Source organism: Natator depressus, chromosome 7, assembly GCF_965152275.1.
Source record: "Natator depressus isolate rNatDep1 chromosome 7, rNatDep2.hap1, whole genome shotgun sequence".
NCBI lineage: Eukaryota > Metazoa > Chordata > Testudines > Cheloniidae > Natator > Natator depressus.
The window spans coordinates 123,654,802-123,680,151 of record NC_134240.1 but is presented as its reverse complement, the minus strand read 5'-3'; the positions used below and the strand labels follow the sequence as shown (position 1 = coordinate 123,680,151).

At 53.5% G+C, this 25,350-nt stretch overlaps 1 protein-coding gene across 1 annotated transcript in view; it reads right to left on the bottom strand.

The window, feature by feature from the left end:
* CNNM1 (cyclin and CBS domain divalent metal cation transport mediator 1) overlaps positions 1-25,350 on the bottom strand; it is a 74,456-nt gene that overhangs the window by 12,889 nt on the left and 36,217 nt on the right. The window contains exons 2-10 of the mRNA XM_074959660.1: positions 24,469-24,612; positions 23,537-23,677; positions 22,819-22,988; positions 21,238-21,337; positions 20,591-20,638; positions 7,099-7,256; positions 1,384-1,567; positions 1,035-1,148; positions 49-870 (exon numbers count right to left, since the gene is read on the bottom strand). Of these exons, the coding sequence (XP_074815761.1) occupies positions 749-870; positions 1,035-1,148; positions 1,384-1,567; positions 7,099-7,256; positions 20,591-20,638; positions 21,238-21,337; positions 22,819-22,988; positions 23,537-23,677; positions 24,469-24,612 (1,181 nt within the window). The 3' untranslated portion in view covers positions 49-748. The remainder of the gene's footprint in view (positions 1-48; positions 871-1,034; positions 1,149-1,383; positions 1,568-7,098; positions 7,257-20,590; positions 20,639-21,237; positions 21,338-22,818; positions 22,989-23,536; positions 23,678-24,468; positions 24,613-25,350) is intronic.

Sequence of the window (25,350 nt, the reverse complement as noted above, 5' to 3'; positions counted from 1 at the left end):
GGTGGGGCAGTGTCTTTGCAGCAGCAGTACTGCGGGGTATGTTCACACCTCCAGGCTCCCGGGGACTCCAGCGCTGCGCTCCAGCCATGCTGCCGCTCAGGTGATGAATGGCGCTCGGTTGGAATTCTCCTTCAGCGTCGTCTCGCCATCCGGGGACTGCCTCCTCTTCTGCCCGCCTGCACACAGCAGCCATCCCGGGATCACTGCCCCCCGGGTCCCCAGACAGCGCTGTCCCACCCTGGGGGTGCTGCGCTGGTGGGAGGGGACAGCCCAGGCCCTTCATAGCCAGCAGCTTCCAGCTGCTACTAGGAACTAGTGGAGCCAGGCCCCCCAAACACCCCAGTCTTCAGCCACGCTACAGTCGCCTGCTGCCCGCAGGGGAGGTGCCTCCATGGAGAGCTGGGCTCCCTGCCGCTGCTCCATGGGCCCCGGTACTTGTCCAGGCCCAGAAACAAGCAGCGTAACGGGAAGGGAGGGACCCTAGGGGGCTGGGCTGGTAGATCTGAGCCTAGGTGAAGGGGGGCAGTAGTAGGGGAGGCTCCTTTCCCTTCCCGTCTCCCCATTCGGGCCCCAGGTTTTCACTCCATGTTCGTTGTTGGGTGCGGAGCTGGTACCTGCAGCCCCACTGCTGTTTTGGGCCCCAGCTTTCCTGCCCCCCGTACGTGCCTCCCTACACCACTGGGGGCTGTGTGCTCCCACGTTGTATCCCTCTGCCCTGCTGGCCCTCCCATGGGGCTGGCTGGGTGCTTCACTCTCTCAGTGTCCTCAGCAGCTTCTTGCCCAGGGTCTCCTCGGTGCCGCTTGGGGACGTGCCACTCGTCTCTCTGTTCAGGCTCGCCTGCTCCAGGGCGATGTCACAGCATTCGCTGGCTGCAAAGGAGGAAGGTAAGAGCAGTGCTATCTCCAGGCAGGGCTCTGCGGAGCATCTTGGGTGCCTTGTGGCTGCGTCCTCCAATTCCCGCCCCCTCCCCAGTGCAGCCACCCCTTCCAATCCACATCCATCCCATGGGCCTGATCCCACCCCGGGGACTTACCCTGCTGCTTGCTGTTCTCCTCGTTGTCTGCCAGCTCCTCCCTGATGAAGGGGATTCCCTCCACGTGGAGGAACATGGAGTCGCTGGGGCTCTGGAGCCCATCCGACCGGCTGCCTGTGGGAGACACCCCTGTCCCCAGCGCGGGTGGCGGCACAGGGAGGGGGAGTGTGTCAGTGTGAGCATCGGGGCCCAGGTGTGAATACATGCCACGGGCCAGGCCCCGAGCATGAAGGGATGGGTGTGTGCGGCTGGTGGCGTCAGGGTCCCATGGGTGCTAGGGAGTGTCGGAGGCCTGTGGGGAGTGGCTTGCCTGTGGGACTGGCCGTTAGGTGGCCATGGGGTGACTTACAAACGATGCTGTTCCTCTCGTTCAGGAGGGTAGGGGTAGGGTCCTCCTTCGGGGTCTGTGGGGTCCCCCAGGCCGTCGGGGCCTTGGTGGAGCTGCCGTCATTGAACGCTTCCATGTCGGGGGACTGGGGTGAGCTGTCCATGCGGCTGGCTGCCAGTGCATTCTGGTACTGCTGCCGGGTGATCTGACACAGGACAGACAAGCAAGCTCAGCTGGGCGAGTTCAAGGCCGTGGGGATGCCCTGCTCCCCTGGTGCTGCCTGGTAGGGCAGCAGGGTGTGAGCTGAGCTTCCAGGGGCATGGCCAGCTGCCTGGCTCCAAGTCCTTGGGGGAGCAACGCTGCCTGCCTGGGGGTGATGTTCATCTCTGTGTGGGGACAGCATCCAACCATGCCCCACTGACATCCTACTTAATCCTTGTTTTGGAGACTTCAGTGGTGCCTAGGCCTTACAGCTCCTCCCTGCACGGGGGGAAGTTCACACTGATACAGCAAATATCTCTAGTCCACATGATGCCCTGGCCCCTCCAACTGGGGGAGCAGCTGCTCCCCACCTGGTTATTTATCATGGGGCTATTTACTGCATAAAGGCACTGGGTGCGCTAGGCAGAGCCTGCAGAAGGAGGGGCTCTGTGTATGGGTGGCTGGTAGAGACAACTCAGAGCGTGCATTGCCAGACTCTGCATGAGCCATCTCTGGAAAGCAGTCGAGCTGGGCCCAGCACCCTGGGGTGGCAATAGCAGCCAGCTCATCTCACGGCAGTGAGAGGGTGGCTGGAAAGGCTCTGTTGCACCTCCTGATGGGGCAGCTGGACTCCCACCAGCGCCCTGCTTCTGTTACTTTCCATCACTTGCTGTTTGTTCAGTGCCCTGTGGAGTCAGCAGGGGGAAGGGAAGGTTGTGACACAGACGTGCCCAGGCAGGTGTATTATTCCTGTGTTCGACCATCCTTCCAATATTTAACTGAAAGGGGTTGTGGGTGGTCTCTGCCAAAAGCCAAGTACTCGCTGGTTAGCATGGTTATTGCAGGATGCTTGTACACAAAACATTTTTAGAGTTATGTGACAGGTGGAAAATTATGATTAAAAAGGCGACCTGAACACGGAGCTAGATTGGTGTGGGGGGACGTGGAAAGTTACAATAGGGTCATAGGAGGAACAAGAGTGAAATCAGTGGGGGAATTTGCTCAATATCTTAGCTGTCTATATACAAATTCAAGGAGTATGGGGAATGAACAGGAAGAACTGCAAGGATTAGTACATAAGCTTAATTATGACTTAATTGGCATCACAGAGACTTGGTGGGATAAATCTGCTAACTGGAATATTGCTATAGCAGGGTACAGCTTGTTCAGAAAGGTCAGTTGGGAAAAGGTGTTGCATTATACATCAAGAATATATACACTTGTTCTGAGGTCCAGACGGAGGTGGGTGTCAGTGCCCTGGGTAAAGATAAAAGTGGGGAAAATAGAGATGATGTCATGGTAGGGGTCTACTACAGACTACCAAATCAGGGAAAGGAGCTGGATGAAGCATTTCAAGAATAACAGAAATATCCAAAACACACAACGCAGTAGTAATGGGGGACTCTAACTTCCCAGACATCTGTTGGAAAAGTCATATGGCAAAACACAAAATTTACAATAAGTTCTTGGAACGTGTTGAAGACAACTTCTTGTTCCAGCAGGTGGAGGAAGTAACTAAGTGAGCAGCCATTTTACACTTGATTCTGACCAACAGGATGGAATTAGTTGCGAATCTGAAGGTGGAAAGCAATCTGGGCGAAAGTGTCACGAAGTGAGAGATTTCATGATTCTAAGGAAAGGAAGGAGTGAGAGCAGCAGAATAAGGACAACGGACTTAAAAAAAAAACAGATTTTAACAAACTCAGAGAACTGGTAGGTTAGGTCTCATGGGAAGAAAGTCTAAGGGATAAAGGAATTCAGGAGAGCTGGTAGTTTCTCAAGGAGACAATATTCAAGGCACAACTGCAAACTATCCCAATGCAAAGGAAAGATAGAAAGAATAGTAAGAGGCCAAAATGGCTCCATCAGGAGTTATTTAATGATCTGAAAATCAAAAAGGAATCCTACAAAAAGCGGAAACCTGGATGAATTGCTAAGGAGGAGTATAAAAGACTAGCACAAGCACATGGGGACAAAATCAGAAAGGTTAAGGCACAGAATGAGTTACACCTAGCAAGGGACATAAAAGGCAATAAGAAGAGGGTCCTTAAATAGATCAGGAGCAAGAGAAAGATGAAGGAAAGTGTAGGTCCGCTGCTTAATGGGGAAGGAGAGCTATTAGCAGATGACCTCAAGGAGGATGAGGTGTTTAATGCCAACAAGGGGGAAGGAACACAAGCCAAAATAAGGCTAAAGAATATTTTGGTAAGCTAGATGAATTCAAGTTGGCAGGGCCTGATGAAATTCATGCTAGGGTACTTAAGGAACTAGTTGAAACAATCTTGGAGCCATTAGCAATTATCTTTGAGAATTCCTGGAGGATGGTTTCAGAGCAGCAGCTGCATTAGTCTGTATCCGCAAAAAGAACAGGAGGACTTGTGGCACCTTAGAGACTAACCAATTTATTTGAGCATAAGCTTTCGTGAGCTACAGCTCACTTCATCGGATGTGACCGAAGAAAGGTAACAATAATATCTATCTTTAAAAAAAGGAGAACAAAGAAGACCTGGGAAATTATAGAGCAGGTAACCTAACTTCGATACCTCAAAAGACTCTGGAACAAATTATTAAACCATTTGTGAACACCTAGAGGCTAATGGGGTTATGAGGAATGGTCAGCATGGATTTGTCAAGAACAAATCCTGCCCCACCAACCTAATTTCCTTCTTTGACAGGGTTCCTGGCCTAGTAGACAGAGGTGAGCAGTAGATATGATATATCGTGGTTTTAGTATGGTTTTCGATCTAGTTCCTCATGACATTCTCATATGCAAACCAGGAAAATGTGGTCTAGCTGAAATTACTGTAAGGTGGGTGCTTAACTGGTTGAAAGACCATACCTGAAGAGTAGTTATCAATGGGTTGCTGTCAAACTGGGAGGGCATATCCAGTGGCTCCTGCAGGGTCAGTCCTGAGACTGCTACTATTCAATATTTTCATGAATAACTTGGATAATGGAGTGGAGAGTATGCTTTTAAAATTAGTGGACAACGCCAAGTTGGGAGGGGTTGTATGCACTTGGGGGGGGGGGGGCAGAAATAGAATTGGTCTGAACTCAGCAATATGACATTCAATAAAGACAAGTGCAAAGTACTACACAAAGGAAGGAAAAATCAAATGTACAACCACAAAATGGGGCCTGACTGACTGGCTATGTGGCAGTGCTGCTGGAAAGGATCTGGGGGTTAGAGTGGATCACAGATTGAATAGGAGTCAACAGAGTCATACGGGTGTGAAAAGGGTGACTATAATTCTGGGGTGTATTAACAGGAGTGTCGTATGTAAGACACGGGAGGTCAACGTCCTCCTCTTCTAGGCATTGGTGAGGCCTCAGCTGGATACTCTGTCTATGGGCTTGTCTTCGCTAAAGCTGCTGCAATCGATGATCCACTAAATCGATGGCAGAGCGCTCTCCGGTTGACCCCGGTACTCCAGCTCCCCGAGAAGGGTAAGGGAAGTCGACCGGAGAGCGTCTCCCATGGATGCAGCGCAGCAAAGACACCGGCGGAAGTCGTAATTCACATAGCTGGAGTAGCGTAACTTAGTTGACTTACCACGGTAGTGAAGACAAGCCCTAATTTTGGGCCCCACGTGTTAGGAAAGATGTGGGCAAACTGGAGAAAGTCCAGAGGTGAGCAGCAACACTGACAAAAGGTTTAGAAAACCTGACCTATGGGGAACGGGTAAAAAAACAAACTGGGCATGTTTAGTTTTGAGAAAGGAAGATGGGGGGGACGTGATAATAGTCTTAAAATCTATTACGGGCTGCTCTAAAGAGGACGGGGATCAATTGTTCTCCTTGCCCACTGAACGTAGGACAAGAAGTAACAGGCTTAATGTGCAGCAGGGGAGATTTAGGGTAGATATTAGGAAAAACTTGCAAACTCTACAGGTAGCTACACTCCAGAATAGCCTTCCAAGGTAGGTTGTGGAATCCCTGTCATTGGAGGTTTTTAAGACCAGGTTGGACAAACACCTGCCAGGGAGGGTCTAGGTTAACATGGTCCTGCTCCCATGCAGGGGGCTGGAATAGATGACCTCTTGAGATCCCTTCAGGCCCTACATTTCCATGATTCTATGATTATGTTCCAAACCCTATGTTGGAGGTGAAGCATAATCACCTGAGGTGGGACAGGTGTCAACGCACTCAAGAATAAGAACAATCAACATCTTTCAACCCAGCCCAACCCTGTGTTTGCAGGCTGGACCAGATGCAGGCTGGAGCATTTTCAGAGACAAAAGAACCCCAAGAAAAGGCTGCCTCGGGGACCTAAGGGCTGAGCTGGAGCTGATGAAACACCCTGGCTCTGAAAAGGGACGAAGTCTGGTACTCTGTAAGAGAAGACAAAATGGCCCAAGATATTCTCCATTACACAGTCGATGCTCTGCCAGCAGGAGCGTCTCATGAAAAGTGGCTCCCAGCTCTCTGGACTGGACAGCGCTGTACAGACTGACCGCTGGGTGAGAAATCCCTTAGGAAAGAAACTTGTTAATAAGTACAGGCTATAGATTGCTGTCGTAGGGTGTATAGGCCTCAGGTGGGCCTGGCAACCACGGAGTTAATGCAGGACCCACTGGCCGTGCTGATTGGCAGCCTGACCACAGCTGGGGATAAAAGAGCCTAGAAGGGGGTGGAGGCGGCCAGAGGAGCAAGAAGGGGCTGCCAGCGAGCTGGTGAGAAGCTGCCCCAGAGTGGCAAGAGCCCAAAGGAGGGACAGCCAGAGCCACAGGCTGCAGCAGCTGACAGCCCCAGGGAGCTAGGCTGGAGCTTGGGGCAGGAGAATTGTGGAGGACTGGTTCTGCCTGCCTGGATGAAGGGCCCTGAGCTGGACCAAGTGGAGTGGGAGAGCCTGGGATTCCCTACCCACCCCTTGCAAAGCCAAGGGGTTCCGGGTCTGGTGAGGACAAGGGCTGGCTAGCCCCTGTCAAACATAAGGGGAAGCCCATACACGCCAGTGGGGCAGAAATTAATGTCCTTGTCTCCACAATAGGATGGGAGAGATTCAGACAAGGACAGCCTGAGGGCCCTGCCGATCCGAGCAGACTCCGCGCGGTGCCCTGTCTGGCCTAGTGGGGGCGCTGACACATGGGGTACTAGGCCACCATTGCATTTTATGTTTTTCTTTTACCTGTAACCTGGTGTTTCCAATTGTTTAACTTGCTTTTGTTTGAATCCTTAACTCAAACCTGGTTAAATACACTTCGGTTTGGTTTTACCTTGCGTGAAGGGGAGTGAACTGAGGAGAAGCCAGTAAACTCGGGTGCTGCTTCTGGGGAGGCAGCGGATCGGTGCACATTGCGGGTGCCCAGATGACAAGGGGCTGGGTGCTCCGGTGTGACAAGGTGGGGGTGTAAATTATTAGCCCACCGAGGGAGCGAGCGGGGCTCATGGTGGCCGGGAGTGGGGCGCGTGTGTTGCCTGCAGTCGGTAGCTTTGGGAGATCGCCCCCTGCTGGGCACGGCCACGGCTCCCTCGCGCAGCAATTCACCCGGACACCCCGAAAAGCGTCAGCGAGGTCCACAGCCCTGCAGCTACCTTGACAAACTGCACGTCGCAGAGGATGTGCACGGAGTAGTCGGGCGTGTAGATGCTGCTGCTGTACAGCTGGGTGTTGCTGCCCCCGCAGTCGTTGCGTTCCCGGTTTGGGGATTCGGAGCGATTCAGCCCGCTGCAGCGAGATGGTGATCGGTTTACTAGAGGTGGGGAGGGGACAGAGATGGAGGCAAAGTGTGAGAGCCTGTTTACTGACACTGTGTCACCTGGCTCTCTAGTACCAGGACAGTGCAGAGGCTAAGGTGCCAGGGACACATCCCAGAGGCTTTCTAGACCTCCTGCCTGGCTGGGATTCTCACCCTCTGGACAGATGGGGTCACTGATGTCTTTGCTTCTCTCCAGACCACAGTGACCCCCTCCGTCCCCTCCCTGCAAGAGGAAGCAGTGCAGAGCCTGGCTCCCTGTGCTGCAAGGAGAAAGGCCTCTGAACATCTGCTTACACAAGAAGCTAAAGGCAGGCTGTGGCTGGCTGAGCTGTCTTCCGGGGTTGGAATGGGCAGCGCCATGCAGAGAGCAGGGGGCCGAGCCGAAGGTGCAGATCGTGGAGGCCATGCAGGTGAAGACTGGGGGATACTGCTCCTTCGGACGCTGCCTTGCCCACACTTCACCCCTCCGCCAGCAGCGCTCGCAGCTCCCCAGCACAGCACAGGGCTAGCACAGGGACCCGGAGAGAGGGGAGATGAGCACAGTGAGTATTTGGGAAGGGAGAACCCCCAGGAGGGGCAGTCAGGCATCGCAGCTGTTCAGCCTGGCAGGTGCAGGTTTATTCTCTCCCATGTGGGGCCTGCTGTCTGGGAGCAGTCGCTCGATCTCTGGTGCCCTCACAGATACAGGGTTTAAAGTACAGAATCTTATAAAGGTGACAGAAGAGACAGGCCGTCAGAATGCACATGAGTGTGGGGGCTCGGAACGTAGCACAGGACGGGATTTCCTAGGTCATGGAGTCCAGTCCCTGCTGTCACGAACAACCCTGTCGGGCCATCCCGATCATTAGCCTGTCGGGATCCCACTTAAAACTGGTTAGGTCATTTGCCGCTTGCTCCTATTAATAGGCGGTTCCAGAGCTGCTGCCTGTCAATGACGTTGACTGACAGCCTTCTCAACTAATTGGAGAGCTGCGCTTAAGGCACCTGGCAGTCCCTCTGCTCTAATGCAGCGAGAGTTGATGCTCATTGCTCCCAGTGTTGCTTGGTACAAATTACAAATTTCCACCCACAATTCCCCAGCAGCGTGGCTGTGTCGCTGCATTCCAGGGGCAGAGTTATAAACGGGGTCTGATGCTGGGGCAGACACTGCAGAGCAGGGCCTCCTGTCCGTCATGTTAATTGACAGCCTCTGACACGCAGCGGGATTCAAAGTGGTCAGTGGATTTATTAGAGAACAAAGGCATCTTGTTTGCGGCACTGCTGATGTAAATGTCTCTCTGACCTTCGCTCTGTTGGTACAAATACCCTTTTATTACGGTAGTTCCCAGAGAGGGAACTGCTTGACCAGAGAGTGTATCCATGACTGACAGGTATAGGGATGTACAGGAGCAGCAATCAGCAAAAAAAACAGCCAAGAAATGAAACTTATAAAAACCCAAACATAACCCAGGACCATGCCCCATTACCCCTAATGCTGTGCCGACTTCCTCTGTCCCCCACCCAGCCTGCCTGTCTGCTGGCTCATAGTCCTCCGTGGTTGGGTTTTAGCAGGGGAGTGAAAATACAGGTTCGCACGAGCAACTTAGCAACACCGCCCCCCCCCCCCCCCGCCCAGTCACCAGTGCCCCAGCAGTGTGTGTGTAGCCGAGTGTGTCGAGCACACTGCTGCGGTACTAACACGTGTGCATGTGCAGGGGCAGTAGTGCGCCTGCCAGCCCCTCCCTGCATTTGTAACTGTGCAGTGCTGCTCCTCGGCCCCCGGGGCCTGGCTGCCACAGGGGCCGGCGGCTGGCAACGGCTCAGTCCATTTGCTCTTCAGAAGGTGCATCTCTATCAGCGCAGAATCTTCCACAGCATGTGCCCCCGTTAAGGTTCCCTCCCCACTTTGAACTGTGGGGTACAGATGTGGGGACCCACATAAGACCCCCTAAGCTTATCTTTTACCAGCTTAGGTTAAACAACCTAATTAACCCCTTGCAGGTAAGTAATTCTGTACCACTGGCCAGAAGAAATGTAATGTTACTGCAAACATAAAGGTGGTTACCCTTCCCTTTGTATTTGTAACAGCCCCTCCGTTTGTGCATATGCAGCGTCCCACAGCTGGGTGTGCCGCTCTCTACAGGCAGTTTCACACACTGGGCACTTCTGCCCTGCTCCTGTGCAGCCTGCTGTAGCGTGTGCTCCCCTAGACGTATCGAAAGACACGGAGGGTGCGCCCCCAGGCCACGTGTGCAGAGCCAGTCACTGTGCACTCGTGCGCATGCAGAGGTTTCCTTTCTCAAAAGCCGGTGTGGGAAAGCCATGCCGTTACCTGGGGAGCCAGCCAGGGATTCCCCTCTGCTGACGGCCGAGGTACGGGACACTGAGATGGGCACTATGGAGAGAGTGAGGGGTCAGGCCAGAATGACCAGGCAGGGATGGGGAGAAGAGATGAAGAGGAAAGAAATAAGAGACTGAATGAGACAGGAGAGAAGTCAGGACCGTAACTGACCCGCATCCCCGACTCAGCCCTACTTTGCAGCCCCCTGCCGAGCCGCTCCCCATGGTCTGCCTTCTCTGTAGCTGCAAATGGCTTGTGGTGACTGAAGGGTCCATTAGACAGTATCCCAGAGCTTCTCTTGGGGTCCCAAGGCCACAGATCCAGGTATCACCATCTGGGCGGAGTGGGAATGCCCCCTGTCCTGCACTAAATGGGCCCAGCATGAGGCCCACGCACCTCCGACTTGCAGGGACCGCGTCTTCACTGGTGTCTGCGAGACACTCAGAATGGAATAACACAAAGCATTCTGGGAAACCCACAAGGCCACTGTGTCCGAGTAGAACCAATAATGAGGCCAGGTGGCACTAACTCCTCCATGGCCTTGTCTCCACAGGAATGTGTTATGCATGAGCCCACGTGTGACTTTAGACTGTTCTCCTTATACTGGAATAGCGCCCCGTGCCAGTGTGGATGCTCTTACTGCAGGATGACAGGAGCCATAGGTGTCAACTCCGGGGGTGCTCCAGGGCTGGAGCACCCACAGGGAAAAAGCAGCCCCCCTGCAGCTCCCCCCTCCCTGCCCAGTGCCTCCTGCCTGCTAGCGGGACCCGCAGATTGGCACCTCTCCCTCTTCCCCCAAGTGCCTCCTGCCTGCCGCAATCAGCTGTTTCATGGTGTGATGGAGGGGGGAGGACTGGGCACATTCGAGGGAGGGGGTGGGGCAGAGGCAGGAAGAGGCAGGGTGGGGGGTGGGAAGAGGTGAGGAGGGGTGGGACCTTGGGGGAAGGGGTGGAGTGGGGGCGGGGCCTGGGGCAGAGCCAAGGGTTGAGCACCCCCTGGCACATTGGAAAGTCGGCGCCTATGCCAGGAGCCCTTTTCGATTTAGCTTATGTTGCTTGAGAAGGGGTTTACCAGAATCCAGGTGTCCACCCAGGGGTGCTACTGGTCTCACGACTGTATTATCATGTGTTACTTGTATTACCCTAGTGCCTAGGCTCCCCAGACATGGCCCAGGCCCTCACAGTGCTGGGCGCTGCACAAACACAGAACAAAAGGACAATCCCTGCCGCCCGGAGCTCCCAATCCAAGTCTGAGACAACAGCTGGCTGCAGGCAGACGGAGACGTATGAGGAACCAATGAGACAGGACTGGTCTCAGCACCTAACCCGTGTCAAGATTTGTGTAAGGCATCTCAGCAAAGGAGAGTGTGCCAGAGGCCAATGAGGTGGCTTTGTGGATGGTTGCAGGGAGCCCCTCCCACAGGTGAGGGGCAGCCTGGGTGAAAGCACGTGGGTGCTGGCAGCTGGCGTCATGGGCTGATGGGAGGCAGGAGTCAACTCTCAGCAGTGAAGGAGAGATATTAGATAGGGTGGGGAGAGGCCACAAAGGGCCTTGAAAGTGAAGACAAGCAGCTGCTGTCTAATGCACAGAGACAAGTGAGCTGGTGATGGGATGCAGACAGGGTGATGTGGTCAGAGCTGTAGGCTAGGAGAACCAGCTTTTGAGCAGCACACCGAATGGATCTGAGCAGGGCAAGATTGCATTTGCCAAGACCAGAGAGAAGGATGTTGCAGTAACTGAGATACAAGATGGTAAGAGTTTTAGCTGTGTGGGTGGATGGGAAGGCCGTATCTTAGAAACGTTCTATAGAAAGAATCTGCGAGATTGAGACATAGCCTGGGTGTGAGGATCTGGGGAGAGCTCTGATACCCAGGTTATGGACCTGGCAGGATGGCTGTGTTGGCGACAGTGATCAAGACAAGAGCTAGCAGGGAAGGCGGTTGGGACTCTGTTTTAGCCACGTTGAACTTGAGCTGATGGCTTGAGCAGACATCCGTGACGAAACATCAGAGACAGGCCGAGGAACTAGTCTGGAGAACCCAAGGCTGGAGCACAGAGGTAGAGCTGTGAGTCGTTAGTGTAGCAGTGGTCATTGAAGTCGTGTTGTGGAGCGTAGGGGACAATTTCCTGGTGCAAGTGCTGGAGGAGCCAACTGGGGGGGAGCTTTTCTTGACCTGCTGCTCACAAACAGGGAAGAATTAGTGGGGGAAGCAAAAGTGGATGGGAACCTGGGAGGCAGTGACCATGAGTTGGTTGAGTTCAGGATCCTGACACAGGGAAGAAAGGTAAGCAGCAGGATACAGACCCTGGACTTCAGGAAAGCAGACTTCGACTCCTTCAGGGAGCGGATGGGTAGGATCCCCTGGGGGACTAACATGAAGGGGAAAGGAGTCCAGGAGAGCTGGCTGTATTTCAAGGAATCCCCGTTGAGGTTACAGGGACAAACCATCCCGATGAGTCGAAAGAATAGTAAATATGGCAGCCGACCAGCTTGGCTTAACGGTGAAATCCTAGCGGATCTTAAACATAAAAAAGAAGCTTACAAGAAGTGGACGGTTGGACATATGGCCAGGGAAGAGTATAAAAATATTGCTCGGGCATGTAGGAATGAAATCAGGAGGGCCAAATCACACCTGGAGCTGCAGCTAGCAAGAGATGTCAAGAGTAACAAGAAGGGTTTCTTCAAGTATGTTGGCAACAAGAAGAAAGCCAAGGAAAGTGTGGGCCCCTTACTGAATGAGGGAGGCAACCTAGTGACAGAGGATATGGAAAAAGCTAATGTGCTCAATGCTTTTTTTTGCCTCTGTCTTCACTAACAAGGACAGCTCCCAGACTGCTGCGCTGGGCATCACAACACGGGGAGTAGATGGCCAGCCCTCTGTGGAGAAAGAGGTGGTTAGGGACTATTTAGAAAAGCTGGACGTGCACAAGTCCATGGGGCCGGACGAGTTGCATCCGAGAGTGCTAAAGGAATTGGCGGCTGTGATTGCAGAGCCATTGGCCATTATCTTTGAAAACTCGTGGCGAACGGGGGAAGTCCCGGATGACTGGAAAAAGGCTAATGTAGTGCCCATCTTTAAAAAAGGGAAGAAGGAGGATCCTGGGAACTACAGGCCAGTCAGCCTCACCTCAGTCCCCGGAAAAATCATGGAGCAGGTCCTCAAGGAATCAATCCTGAAGCACTTACACGAGAGGAAAGTGATCAGGAACAGTCAGCATGGATTCACCAAGGGTAGGTCATGCCTGACTAATCTAATCACCTTCTATGATGAGATTACTGATTCTGTGGATGAAGGGAAAGCAGTGGATGTATTGTTTCTTGACTTTAGCAAAGCTTTTGACACGGTCTCCCACAGTATTCTTGTCAGCAAGTTAAAGAAGTATGGGCTGGATGAATGCACTATAAGGTGGGTAGAAAGTTGGCTAGATTGTCGGGCTCAATGGGTAGTGATCAATGGCTCCATGTCTAGTTGGCAGCCGGTGTCAAGTGGAGTCGGTCCTGGGGCCGGTTTTGTTCAATATCTTCATAAATGATCTGGAGGATAGTGTGGATTGCACTCTCAGCAAATTTGCGGATGATACTAAACTGGGAGGAGTGGTAGATATGCTGGAGGGCAGGGATAGGATACAGAGGGACCTAGACAAATTGGAGGATTGGGCCAAAAGAAATCTGATGAGGTTCAATAAGGATAAGTGCAGGGTCCTGCACTTAGGATGGAAGAACCCAACGCACAGCTACAGACTCGGGACCGAATGGCTAGGCAGCAGTTCTGCAGAAAAGGACCTAGGGGTTACAGTGGATGAAAAGCTGGATATGAGTCAGCAGTGTGCCCTTGTTGCCAAGAAGGCCAATGGCATTTTGGGATGTATAAGTAGGGGCATAGCCAGCAGATCGAGGGACGTGATCGTTCCCCTCTATTCGACATTGGTGAGGCCTCATCTGGAGTACTGTGTCCAGTTTTGGGCCCCACACTACAAGAAGGATGTGGATAAATTGGAGAGAGTCCAGCGAAGGGCAACAAAAATGATTAGGGGTCTGGAACACATGACTTATGAGGAGAGGCTGAGGGAACTGGGATTGTTTAGTCTGCAGAAGAGAAGAATGAGGGGGGATTTGATAGCTGCCTTCAACTACCTGAAAGGGGGCTCCAAAGAGGATGGCTCTAGACTGTTCTCAGTGGTAGCAGATGACAGAACGAGGAGTAATGGTCTCAAGTTGCAGTGGGGGAGGTTTAGGTTGGATATTAGGAAAAACTTTTTGACTAGGAGGGTGGTGAAACACTGGAATGCGTTACCTAGGGAGGTGGTGGAATCTCCTTCCTTGGAAGTTTTTAAGGTCAGGCTTGACAAAGCCCTGGCTGGGATGATTTAGTTGGGGATTGGTCCTGCTTTGAGCAGGGGGTTGGACTAGATGACCTCCTGAGGTCCCTTCCAACCCTGATATTCTATGATTCTATGAGATTACCCAGAGACAAGGTGGAGGGGATCAAGGACAGAGCCCTATGGAGCCCCCACAGAAAGCTGGAGGGCAGATGAAGAGGATCTGCTGAAGGGGCCATTAGTGAGGTAGGAGGATAACCGGGAGAAGACAATCACAGAAGCCAAGGGAGGACAAAAGTTCACGAACTGCACCAGGATAACCACATTTGTGTTAACAGGCAAAGCATCCCCATGAAGACAAAAGGCCTAAAGAACAGAAGAGAGTCGCTTTCTAAGGTCACAGATCTAATGGATTCAAACATGACAGAGGTCAGCTAACGAGCCAGCTGGTGCAAGCCAGCATAGACACTTTGACTGCAATGGAGTGGCTCCAGTTTACACCAGCCATGGATCTGGCCCTGTGTGTACATGTATCAAGAGGATGGGTTTCCTTCTCCATGTCCTGATGTAGCAGAGCCATGGACGAGGGGTGGGGGGCGTGCTGTACAGACACACAGTTACACTAACGTAACATCTCCCTGAAGAAACAAAACAGATCCTGCATCAGGAGCGACTTAATGAGGGAAGTACTTGAGGATTCAGACCCTGATTCTGCAGGCAGCTCTGTGCACGGAAGCATTGGGGGATACGTGCAGGGGCCCTGCATGGAGCTGCTCACAGAAACTCCCCAAAGTCATACCCTGCCAAGGCTGTTTCTGCAGCGCTGTGCCCAAGGCTGCACAGAGATGGGCAGGGCTGGCTGTTCCTTCCTCAAGGGGCTGAGTGTTGTTTTGAAGTCTGTGCACTGCTGAGCATGAACCTGCCCTCCTGGCCTGGATCAGGCAGGGAAGCCGTATTCAGGGCAAATGAGCTATCGCTTCACCTTTTCTTTACAGTTTTTTTTTTTTTCCCTATGGCAATTCCTAGGCCAGCATTTCCTGTTGGTTCCGTATCAGCCGGGTTCAAGGCCCCAGGCGCAACCTCCTGCAGCTGGTCACTAACCGCGTGGAGCCGCTCTCTGTGTCAGGCATTACGTCTCCACTACTAGCCACGCTTTGCTTTTAACCTAGGGCTCACAGCTGTTCAGAAACACTGACTAACTGGTCACTGCAGCAGCCGTACGCCGGAAACGGGCACAACGAACGTAAGTGATTTACTTAAGGTTACAAACAAGGCAGTAGGTGTCTTCTGACTCCCTGTTCACTGCTCTAACTGCCAGGCAGCACTGCTCCCAGAGTCAGGGCTCCAGCCCAGACGTCCTGACTCCCAGCCCCCTGGTTCTCACCACTGCATCACACTCCTTTCCCAAATCACTTACAGAACTCAGGCGTCCTGACTGCCAGACGCCTGCTCTAACCAGTACATGACACTCGCTCTCCAGGGACAAGTCTGTCTGTATATGCACATGCAAGGGGCCATGTTAACTTTGCTGTAGGAACTATCAGGTTTCTCATTCTGCTGTGACTGATGAATGTTTGTTTGTAAAGTGCCTTGAAGATAAAAAGCTGGAAAGTTTGCCACCTGGTTGCCTCCCTTTTCCAAACCCACCTTGTTCACACTCCTCACAGCAGTAACCCCACTCACCTCACCCTTGGAATGACAAACCTAGCAAAAGTCAAGGATTGCAAGATGCACTAATACAATGCAGCACTTTCAAAAACACCCACCTCAAGTCTTCATGTGACACCACCAGTCAGGAATCAGGGCCAGCTGATGGGCAAGCTAACAAGCACAGCTGGCCTGTATTGGCTGCCTGATTGGCTACACTGTTTGGTGAGGGTGAGTGGCAGACTGGTTTTAAGCCCAGCAGCAATTCTGTGGCTGCTCAAAGCATTTTCCCATGGCTGTGATAGCTCTTGTGTCTACTTGTTCCCAGTCTTGCTTTGCTCCAGGTAACCAGGTTCTGACTCTCAGTTCTGATTCCTGACCTCTGACTCCACTTCCTGGTTACTGACTCTTGCTCTGACCACTTGGCATGATTGCCCATACCCTGGTCTGTGAGCCCCCTCCTCTCCATCTACCTGTTATATCAGATCTAACTCAGCCCGTATGGTGTCAGGGCAGGGACTATCACCTTTAGAATATAAGAACATAAGAATGGCCCTACTGGGTCAGACCAAAGGTCCATCTAGCCCAGTATCCTGACTTCTGACAGTGGCCAGTGCCAGGCACCCCACAGGGAATGAACAGGGAATCCTCAAGTGATCCATCCCCTGTTGCTCATTCCCAGATTCTGGCAAACAGAGGCTAGGGACACCATCCCTGCCCATCCTGGCTAATAGCCATTGATGGACCTATTCTCCATGAATTTATCTAGTTCTTTTTTGAACCCTGTTACGGTTTTGGCCTTCACAACATCCTCTGGCAAGGAGTTCCACAGGTTGACTGTGCATTGTGTGAAGAAATACTACTTTTTATTTGTTTTAAACCTGCTGCCTATTAATTTCATTTGGTGACCCCTAGTTCTTGTGTTATGAGAAGTAGTAAACAACACATCCTTATCTACTTTCTCTACACCAGTCATGATTTTATAGACCTCAATCATATCTCCTCTTAGCTGTCTCTCTTCCAAACTGAAAAGTCCAGTCTTATTAATCACTCCTCATACAGAAGCCGTTCCATACCCCTAATCATTTTCGTTGCCCTTTTCTGAACCTTTTCAAATTCCAGTATATCTTTTTTGAGATGCGGTGACCACATCTGCACGCAGTATTCAAGATGTGGGTGTACCATGGATTTATATAGAGGCAACATGATATTTTCTGTCCTATTATCTTATCCCTTTCTTAACTATTCCCAGCATTCTGTTTGCTTTTTTGAGTGCTGCTGCACATCGAGTGGATGTTTTCAGAGAACACTCCACAATGACTCCAAGATCTTTCTTGAGTGGTAACGGCTAATTTAGACCCCCATCATTTTATATGTATAGTTGTAATTATGTTTTCCAATGTGCATTACTTTGCACTTATCAACATTAAGTTTCATCTGCCATTTTGTTGCCCAGTCACCCAGTTTTGAGAGATCCTTTTGTAGCTCTTTGCAGACTGCCTGGGTCTTAACTCTCTTTAGTAATTTTGTATCATCTGCAAATCTTGCCACCTCTCTGTTTACCCCTTTTTCCAGATCATTTCTGTCTCTAATGCCTCATGCTCATCTCTGGTGTGCTGTAACAAAGGTTACGTGGTTCCATAGTAGTGATATAACAAAGGTTTAATCATTAATCAGTAAATGTTACTTTTTAAATTTCCAATAGTAACAATAAGATCACACGTGTTTTTCACTGGATTACTCTTCAAGTGGGGGGAAAAAGGGAAAACAATGAATGATCAAAGTAAATATCCTGTGGGTGAAATTCAAGGCCTGGCCAACACCTATGTGCCCCCTCATAAGACCTATAGTTTGGATGTGAGTGGTATGTCAGTGGAACATGCCCTTGTGATGAAATTTCACCGTGTGGTCACATGAGAATAAATGTCTCATTGCACAAGGTCAGGTTCACATTCATGGGAAAAGGGAAATATTGGAGTCAATAAATGGCCATCATGCATATATAGCTGACCCAGGCACAGCCCCTGAGAGGGGCACCAGGTGGCGCTAAGAGCACACACGTGATTGAGGGTGCACACCTGGGAGGAGGGGGTGTCAGGTGGATTGAGGTGCCTTAGAAATAATTCTCATGATTTTCCCCTCCCTGCAGGTTTTGCAGCCCAAACATGGCAGCCTTGGCCCCCATCGCTGCCAACACACGCATGGAGTTGTGCATCCCACTCATGGGAGTGCGTGTGCCTAAGTGCTTGCAGGGCTGGAGCTTTAAGTTGATGCTGGAGAGCCACAAAGTGAGATTAACCTGTTTATTTCATCGTCCAAGTGGAATGTGGCGCAGAAAGCCGTGAGAGGGGGGAGAATGCCTGATGATCATCCAAGGAGAGGATTTAAATCATCAACACAAGCCTCACTGCTTTTTAAATTAAAGTCAGAGTATCCAGTAAGAAATACCTGATCCTAACAAACTCCCAACCGTCTGGCCTCCCTGGGAATAGTTCACCACTTCCCCCCATGAGCGCTCTCTCTTCCCCCCCATCTGCTCCTCCCCGCTGGGGTTGGGTACGAATTTGGGCTTCGATCCCACAATTGGGCCTATGTAGGCAGATCTCCGTGGGCCCCACTGGGCTCAGCCCAGGCAGAGGGCTTTAGTTGTTGGAACAGGATTCAGAATCGGGGGCTCAGATTATAAAATCAGCAGGACGGGGGCATCACAGTACACAGCCAAGGAGCTGGATGGGGAGTAATGATTAATAATAGGAACACGCCAATTAGATGCTGAAAGTTCTTCTAGTCTGACTAAAGGTATGTCTACACTTAAAACTGCCCCAGCGGCAGTGACATGACTTGTGCCAACGGGAGGGATTCTCCTGCTGGCGCAGGTAATCCACCTCCCCGAGAGGTGGTAGCCAGGCTGACAGAAGAATTCTTCCCTCGACCTAGCGCTGTCTACGCTGGGCATTAGGTCAGCACAGCTGCGTCTCTTAGGGGTGTGGACTTTTCACACTCCTGAGAGACGGAGCTGCGAGGACGTAACTTCCCAGTGTAGGCCAGTGCGAAGCCAGAACGGGTCAGTAGCTGTAGGCAGCGAAGGTCGGGGAGGGTTCTAGGTTTTTCTCACTTGACTGCATGCACACGTTCGCCTGAGCAGCTGCTAGGTAAATTGAACCACCTGTGCCATTTCAGACTGGCCTTTGTTCACACGCGAGCCCACATCTGTGTGGGACCCACATTCGGTACAGCCTCAAGGTGGTGAACCGAGACCTAAATGGATCATACAAAACCTCACTGTCGTCACTGCCATTTTCTCCCTTCTGTTTGTTTGCCTTGTCCCCCTGCTGCACTGTGTCTTTGTCTGTTTGGGCAGTGCCCTGCAGCTGTACGGAGCCCCTCCAAAGCTGATAGGGCTCTGTGGTGGTGCCGGGTCTACCCGCTCCATTCCAGCTACACGACTGAAGCCTCGGACGGTACGTTCTCTGGGGCTGAGACTGTCTTGGTGCTTCTGCAGCACAAATAATAACAATAACATGGCCCCAGCTGCTATAGTAGCCAATGGCAAAGCTCCAGGATCGGGCCCTGAGGCACTTCCAGATGTTCAAAGCTAAGCCCAGGGCAGGGCAGGAACAGCTCTTTAAAGTGTGAAAAACAGCTCCTCCCCCCAGCCAGAGAGCTTGGCAAAAGGGATTTAAAACTTGCCCCAAAAGGCCCCGCTTGGGCTGAGCAGGGGAGATTTCTGCCCAAAGGTGGCACAAAACGCCTGCACGCTTGGTACTCTGGCATCATTCCCACAGTGCCCCTGTGGATGGCCAGAGACAGGCCCGGTCCTGCAGACGCTAACGCAGTGCCGAGGGTTGGGGCCTTGATGTGGAACTAGGGCAATAGAGCTGTGCAGATTTTTTCATTTAAACTATATTTGGGGGGGACAAAAAATGGCTTTTTGACAAAAATGAAAATTTTCCACAAAAGCTTTAGTTCTGGTAGAATTTCCCCAGTTCTTTGACAACACTCACAAAACATTTTTTGATAAACATTTCTGGTTTTGGTAAAAGTTTTGGGGTTTGAAAAACAGAAAATTGTTACCAGGAACTTTAAAAAAAAACAAATTGTCAGGGGTTTTTTTTATGTAAAACAATAAACGTTCATATGACATTTGTGTAAAAACATTTTAAAAATCCTGCAATAAATAATTATTTCCCAACCTGACCTAATAGCCATACGGCCATGCCCGGTGCGTTAGGAGCTATACACAACTCCGGCCTTGGGCCCTTGCTCATCTAACAGTTCCCCTATCCCACCAATGCTCACTCGGGCCTGGCTCATTGTGTAGACTGGGGTGTCTCACCCATTTTACATTAAAATTGTTTTTTTCTAATGCTCAAAACTGGGTTAATTGGGGGGTGGGGGATACAACGTCTCATTCCACTCTGAGAAAGGGTGAGAGGAAACCGCTGGGGTTGCACGTACACTTTCCCTGCTATTTTGAACATATGTCTCAAATTTTTCCAACCTTTTCCTTGATTTTAAGGCCTCCTGTCCGATTTACCCCAGCCTACTCTCCCCATCCCCTGAAGCTCTGGGCCCAGGCTCACTTCCAGTTCGCTTTCTTTAGGAAAAGCTAGGCTTGAAATACTGGAAATTCCCACCTTCGATTTTTCCAGTAGAAAAGGAGCTAAAGTGAGCGAGGGGCTGGGCCACAGCACAGGTGGAGCAGCTCAGAACAGCGGCTTTTCCTCCACTAGCCAGCTCGCTGCATCCCAGCCCCAGCCGCCTCTGCTCTTCTTCCGCAGTTTGGGCCCCCTCCTGGTCCTGGGGTGAGGGATTGGCTTGGTTTGGTGTGCGGTGACGAGGCTCTGGCCAAGCAGAACATGGCTCTGCCCAGGGTGTGTGCCAAGCCAGACTCTGCTAGCAGATGGCTCACGCCAGCCTGGCCACTGCACCGGTGGGGAGCGAGCCCGGGGGTTTGCTGCTCGCCCGCTGTGGGGACACTGCTCTGGCCGTACACACAAGCACACGCGGTGGCAGAGGGGCGGGCGTGGCAGGTACCTACGCAGGAAGGAGGATCCGGCCAGGCTGCTCACTTTCTGCACATCGTTATCTGAAATCACAGGTGGGAAAGAGTGAATTGCACAGGAGCCAATCCCACGCCACCCCAGGGAGGAGAGATGTTCCCCTGGGAACAGGGGTGGGAGAGGCCGTGCCTGCTGCCAATCACCTGAGTAGCACTCCCTTTGCTTGAGGGCTTCCCCCCACACCTGGGCATGGCCTCCCTCTTCTCACTGGAAGGGGCTCGCCTGCTGCACAGCTCCTGCACCCCCCACCTGCCTCCATGCAGAGCTGGCCCTGTGCAGGCCTGGGGGCTGTCTCACTGCGCGGCCGCAAGGTCGGCGTGCACACGGCCAGCTCCCGTCCCCCCCATGCACCCGTGAGGGTGCGAGCGCCTGCTTTTCCCAGCCAGCGAGGGAAGCCCTGACCAGAGGCCGAGGCCTGTGCTTGGCTGCGGGGCCAAGTGAGAGACTCCTCACGTTGCCTGAAACCCCACTGAACCGGGACAGCACCCTGCCCCCCGGCCCCGACCACTGCTGCCCCAGCCCTGTCTGCTCAGCCACCATCCCCTGGGGCCAGGGCTGGGTTACTCTCTGCAGCCTGTTCTCCAGTGGCCCCTCCAGGCTGAGGACTGGCCAGCGCTGGCTTTACCTGAGCAGACGACAGCCGTGATGGCTGGGACGCCATAGTAGGTGAACGCTCCGTTCTCAAACCGCAGCCCTTCCTTGCCAATCTCCACTTCCACTTTGCCCTGCAAGGAGGTAACAGTGCTCAGTGTCACCCCCACTTCGCCCCCTGCCCCCCCACCCCTCGCAGGGCTGGGTGGGTCCTGTAGGCAAAGGGGGGTCAGAGCACAGCTTAGAAACAGCAAAGGCCAAAAATGTCCTCAAGGCTGCAACTGGTTCTGTGTCCACAGCATAAACCCAGGTCAGTTCTGATGGGCATGGGGGGCTGTGCGTGTGGGGAGCCCGGGCCAGGAGTGACGGGGTGGAGGGCTGCAGCCCAGGGTTAAGGAACCTGTGGGGAGCTGGGTGTGTGTGGTGGGGGGAGCCCAGGCCTGGAGTGACGGGGTGGGGGTGGGGGCTGCAAGTCAGGACTGCGGGAGCTGGGTGTTTGTGAGGGGGGAGCACAGGCTTGGAATGACGGGGGGCTGTGGGTCAGGACTGAGGGGCCTGTGGGGAGCTGGGTGTGTGTGAGGGGGCAGCCCAGGCCTGGAGTGATGGGGGGCTGGAGGTCGGGGTTGAGGGACCTGTGGGGAGCTGGGTGTGTGTGCGGGGGCAGCCCAGGCCTGGAGTGATGGGGGGCTGGAGGTCAGGGTTGAGGGACCTGTGGGGAGCTGGGTGTGTGTGGTGTGGGGAGTCCAGGCCTGGAGTGTCGGGGGGCTGTGGGTCAGGACCGGGGGACAGGTGGGGAGCTGGGTGTGTGTGAGGGGGCAGCCCAGGCCTGGAGTGATGGGGGGCTGGAGGTCAGGGTTGAGGGACCTGTGGGGAGCTGGGTGTGTGTGCGGGGGCAGCCCAGGCCTGGAGTGATGGGGGGCTGGAGGTCAGGGTTGAGGGACCTGTGGGGAGCTGGGTGTGTGTGGTGTGGGGAGTCCAGGCCTGGAGTGACGGGGGGCTGTGAGTCAGGATTGAGGGGCACTGGCAGAGCTGTTTGTTAGGGAGAATGTGGGGAAGCTTCCTCAGCGTTTGCCTGCAGGGAGCCTGGCTGAAGGGCAATAACTTTATTAGACACTCAGGGTCAGTGAGGTTCCCTGCATTTTTAGCCCCTGGGCTCTTTCTAGCTGCGGGGCAGCACGGTCACTTGGGGAATGAGAAACATCCCCCAGATCATTACTGCTGAGCAAGGAGAGCTCACCTCGAAGCACTTCGTAACCTCGAAGTACTTTGCCAGATTCACTTCTTCAGACTCACCCCCCATCTGCGAGCTGGGGAACTCGCAGGCCCATTTCACAGACAGAGGAACCAAGGCCTGGAGGTTAAACACCACGGGGCAAGCCTGTCAGAGCTGGCCATGAGCACGTACGAGTGGTGGCTCCTAGACCCAGGCTCACTTCACTGCATCTCAGGCCAGCCCTCATTGGAGTCACCACCTCGGACCCACCCTGGGAGGAAAACCCAAGGCTCTTTCCTTTGAACGACCTGGCCTGAGCCACTGAGGAACGGCCCCTGGGGGCTCACCTGGTGCTGCCTGACGTGGGGAAGAGTCCTGCGGGGGCCAGTGCCCTGGACTCACCTGCAGGATGAGGACGAAGTAGTCCACTGGCCGGTTGCACTGGTAGAGACAGTGCTCCATGGCCCGCTTGTTTTTATGGTCATACTTCAGCTCCTGGATGACGTTGGGGTGTTTGAGGAGCCTCAGCAGGATCTTCTCCGAGAGGCAGGGAGATTTGAAGGGTTCGATTTCTAGGGGGGAAGAGAGGAGATGGACTCCACCTACCCCAAGGCCCTTTACGCGTGGGAGAGCCCAGCAGAGCAGGGCTGTGCAGGCCCCCCGTGTGTGTGCTCACTCCGCCCAGTCAGGAGACGCTGGCCGGGATGCTAGCGTTCCCCCTGACGCTGCTGGCAAAGCGCTCGGGGATCCTAACTTCACCCAGGCAGATGACCAGGGACAGGGGAGAGGGGGGCCTTGGTTTGGCATCTCACTCAGGTGATGGGGCCTTCCACAGCACAGTGTCCCCCCATGGTGCTCTGGGCCAGGACTGGGAGCCAGATCCAACACCCCTGAGCTGGGGAGTCTGTGGGCCCCATGGGTTCAAGTCCCCAGGAAGGAGGTGAAAGGGGAACCCCCTCCTTGGGGGGGAAGGAAGTGGATGAAATCCAAGAGACAGCGGAGCACAAGACCCTGGGTGTGGAGAGCTGGCAGTGCTGTGGGGAGGGTCCTGGGAGCCCCCAGGCGCTTGTACTCGGGGGTGTTGGGCATCTGTCCACGAAGCACAAGGGGGAGCTGGTACCTGATGCCATGAAGCGGTGCACGGCCAGCAGCAGCTGAGGGGAGATCTTCACCTTCATCTCACTGTCTGAGAGCCTGAAGATGGAGAAGTCGTGTGGCTTCCTGCCTTGGTGCAGCGCCCTCTCCTTCTTTCGGTTGTCTGCTGCAGGGGTGGAGAGCGGCAAGGTTACGTGCCTTGGACAATACCGCTAAAGGTCAGCTCGGAACACAACTGAACCTCCAATGACACCAGCCTAGCTGACACCTGAGACATTTACACTGTGCTCAACCCCACGGTGTCTGCACAGCTGAGATCGGAGCCTCCAGACCCACAGGGGCCAGCCGGAAGATCTAGACCTGTTTGGTCCCCTCCAGTCCATCCCCGCTGCCCAGCTGCCAGGGCCGGATTGTTCCCTTCAGGCTGTTGTCTCGTGCCTTGGCCAGTCCAGTTCTAAAAGAGCCAAGCAATGGAGCTCCCACCCTGCCCTGAGGAGACAGTTCCCCAGCCAGATCCACCCCCGTCTCGGGAATTTCCCTTGATACCTGCAAGTCTGTGCAGTGAAAGCACCGGGCCGAGTCTATCAGCACTTACATCGCTCCCTTCTCGTGCAGCCGAGGGACCACGCCAGGCAGAGGGGCCTGTGACATGCAGTGTGACTGCGCCTTATACACAGCGTCTGCAGGTGAGGTGCAAGAATCACAGGAGGGCAAGGATGGGTCTCAGGCTGTGCTGGTTATTCTCCTGACAAGTGCTCTGTGTTGTAGAGGACATGCAGGGCCCACTGGGGAGTGGCGGCGCAGGACGGATACACTCCCCTCCTCAGGAAATTAACTCCTGACTGCTCAGGCTGACTGTGTTTATCTGGGCAAGCTGAGCAAGCTGTCTGTCTAATCTAGCTAGCTCAGCCCCTATCCTGGTTCCCCTCATCACAGTATCTGGTCTGTGACACTGACTGTAAAGGTCTGTCTCATCCAGGATCTCGGACTTGATGATCTCTTCAATGACATCCTCCAGCGTGACGATCCCCATCACCTCATAGAACGGGTCTCCTTCCCCTTCATTGTTCACTCGCTGCACGATGGCCAGGTGCGATTTACCTGTCGAAAGGGAACAGAACAGGAATGGAATCCCCCGGCAGCTGGGAGGGGCTTCTGGCCTGCATCTGTCTCCACCCAGGCCTCAGCAGGGAGACTCCCTAGGCTGAGGGACCGAAATGTCCCTTCCTAGGCCCGCGTTCTCTCTGCCAGATGGGCTCCTCAGGAGATCCCTGGGCAGGGAACGCAGCGCCACAGCAGCGGCAGGCTGCTCCGGGCTAGAACGCGAGTGAGCTCTTTGCCAGCAGGCTGTGAGGTGATACCTCCAACCTGCTGCACGAAGGTTGCAGAAAGGCAGCAGGAGAGCACAGCACTGTCACAGCTGGGCGATCTGGGCTGGTATAGAAACTGACCCAGAGCTCCCCACACTCTTAGCACCAGCCTGGAGCTGGATGGGAGGCGCGGCTTGGAGTGGACCTTGGAAGCAGGACAAATAACAAACAAGAACTGTGGCAGTGCCCTGCCTTGGAGCCCCCATCTAAGAAAACTTGCAGGAGGCAGAGGATGAGGAAGAGGGATAAAGCACCCAGTCAAACGGGACACGATTCACACAGAACATGCCGAGCGTCAGACTCCCCCGGCCCCTGCACTGAGCCCCCACTGCCAGTGGGCTGACTTCTTGCAGGAGTTGTGGGAGTCTCTTTCTCGCTCCTACTCTGGGTAATTTACTCTGACTTTAGGGCCCAAGTTTTCAGAAGAAGCTGCTTTGTCTGAGTGCCCCACTTGAGATACTGGGCACGG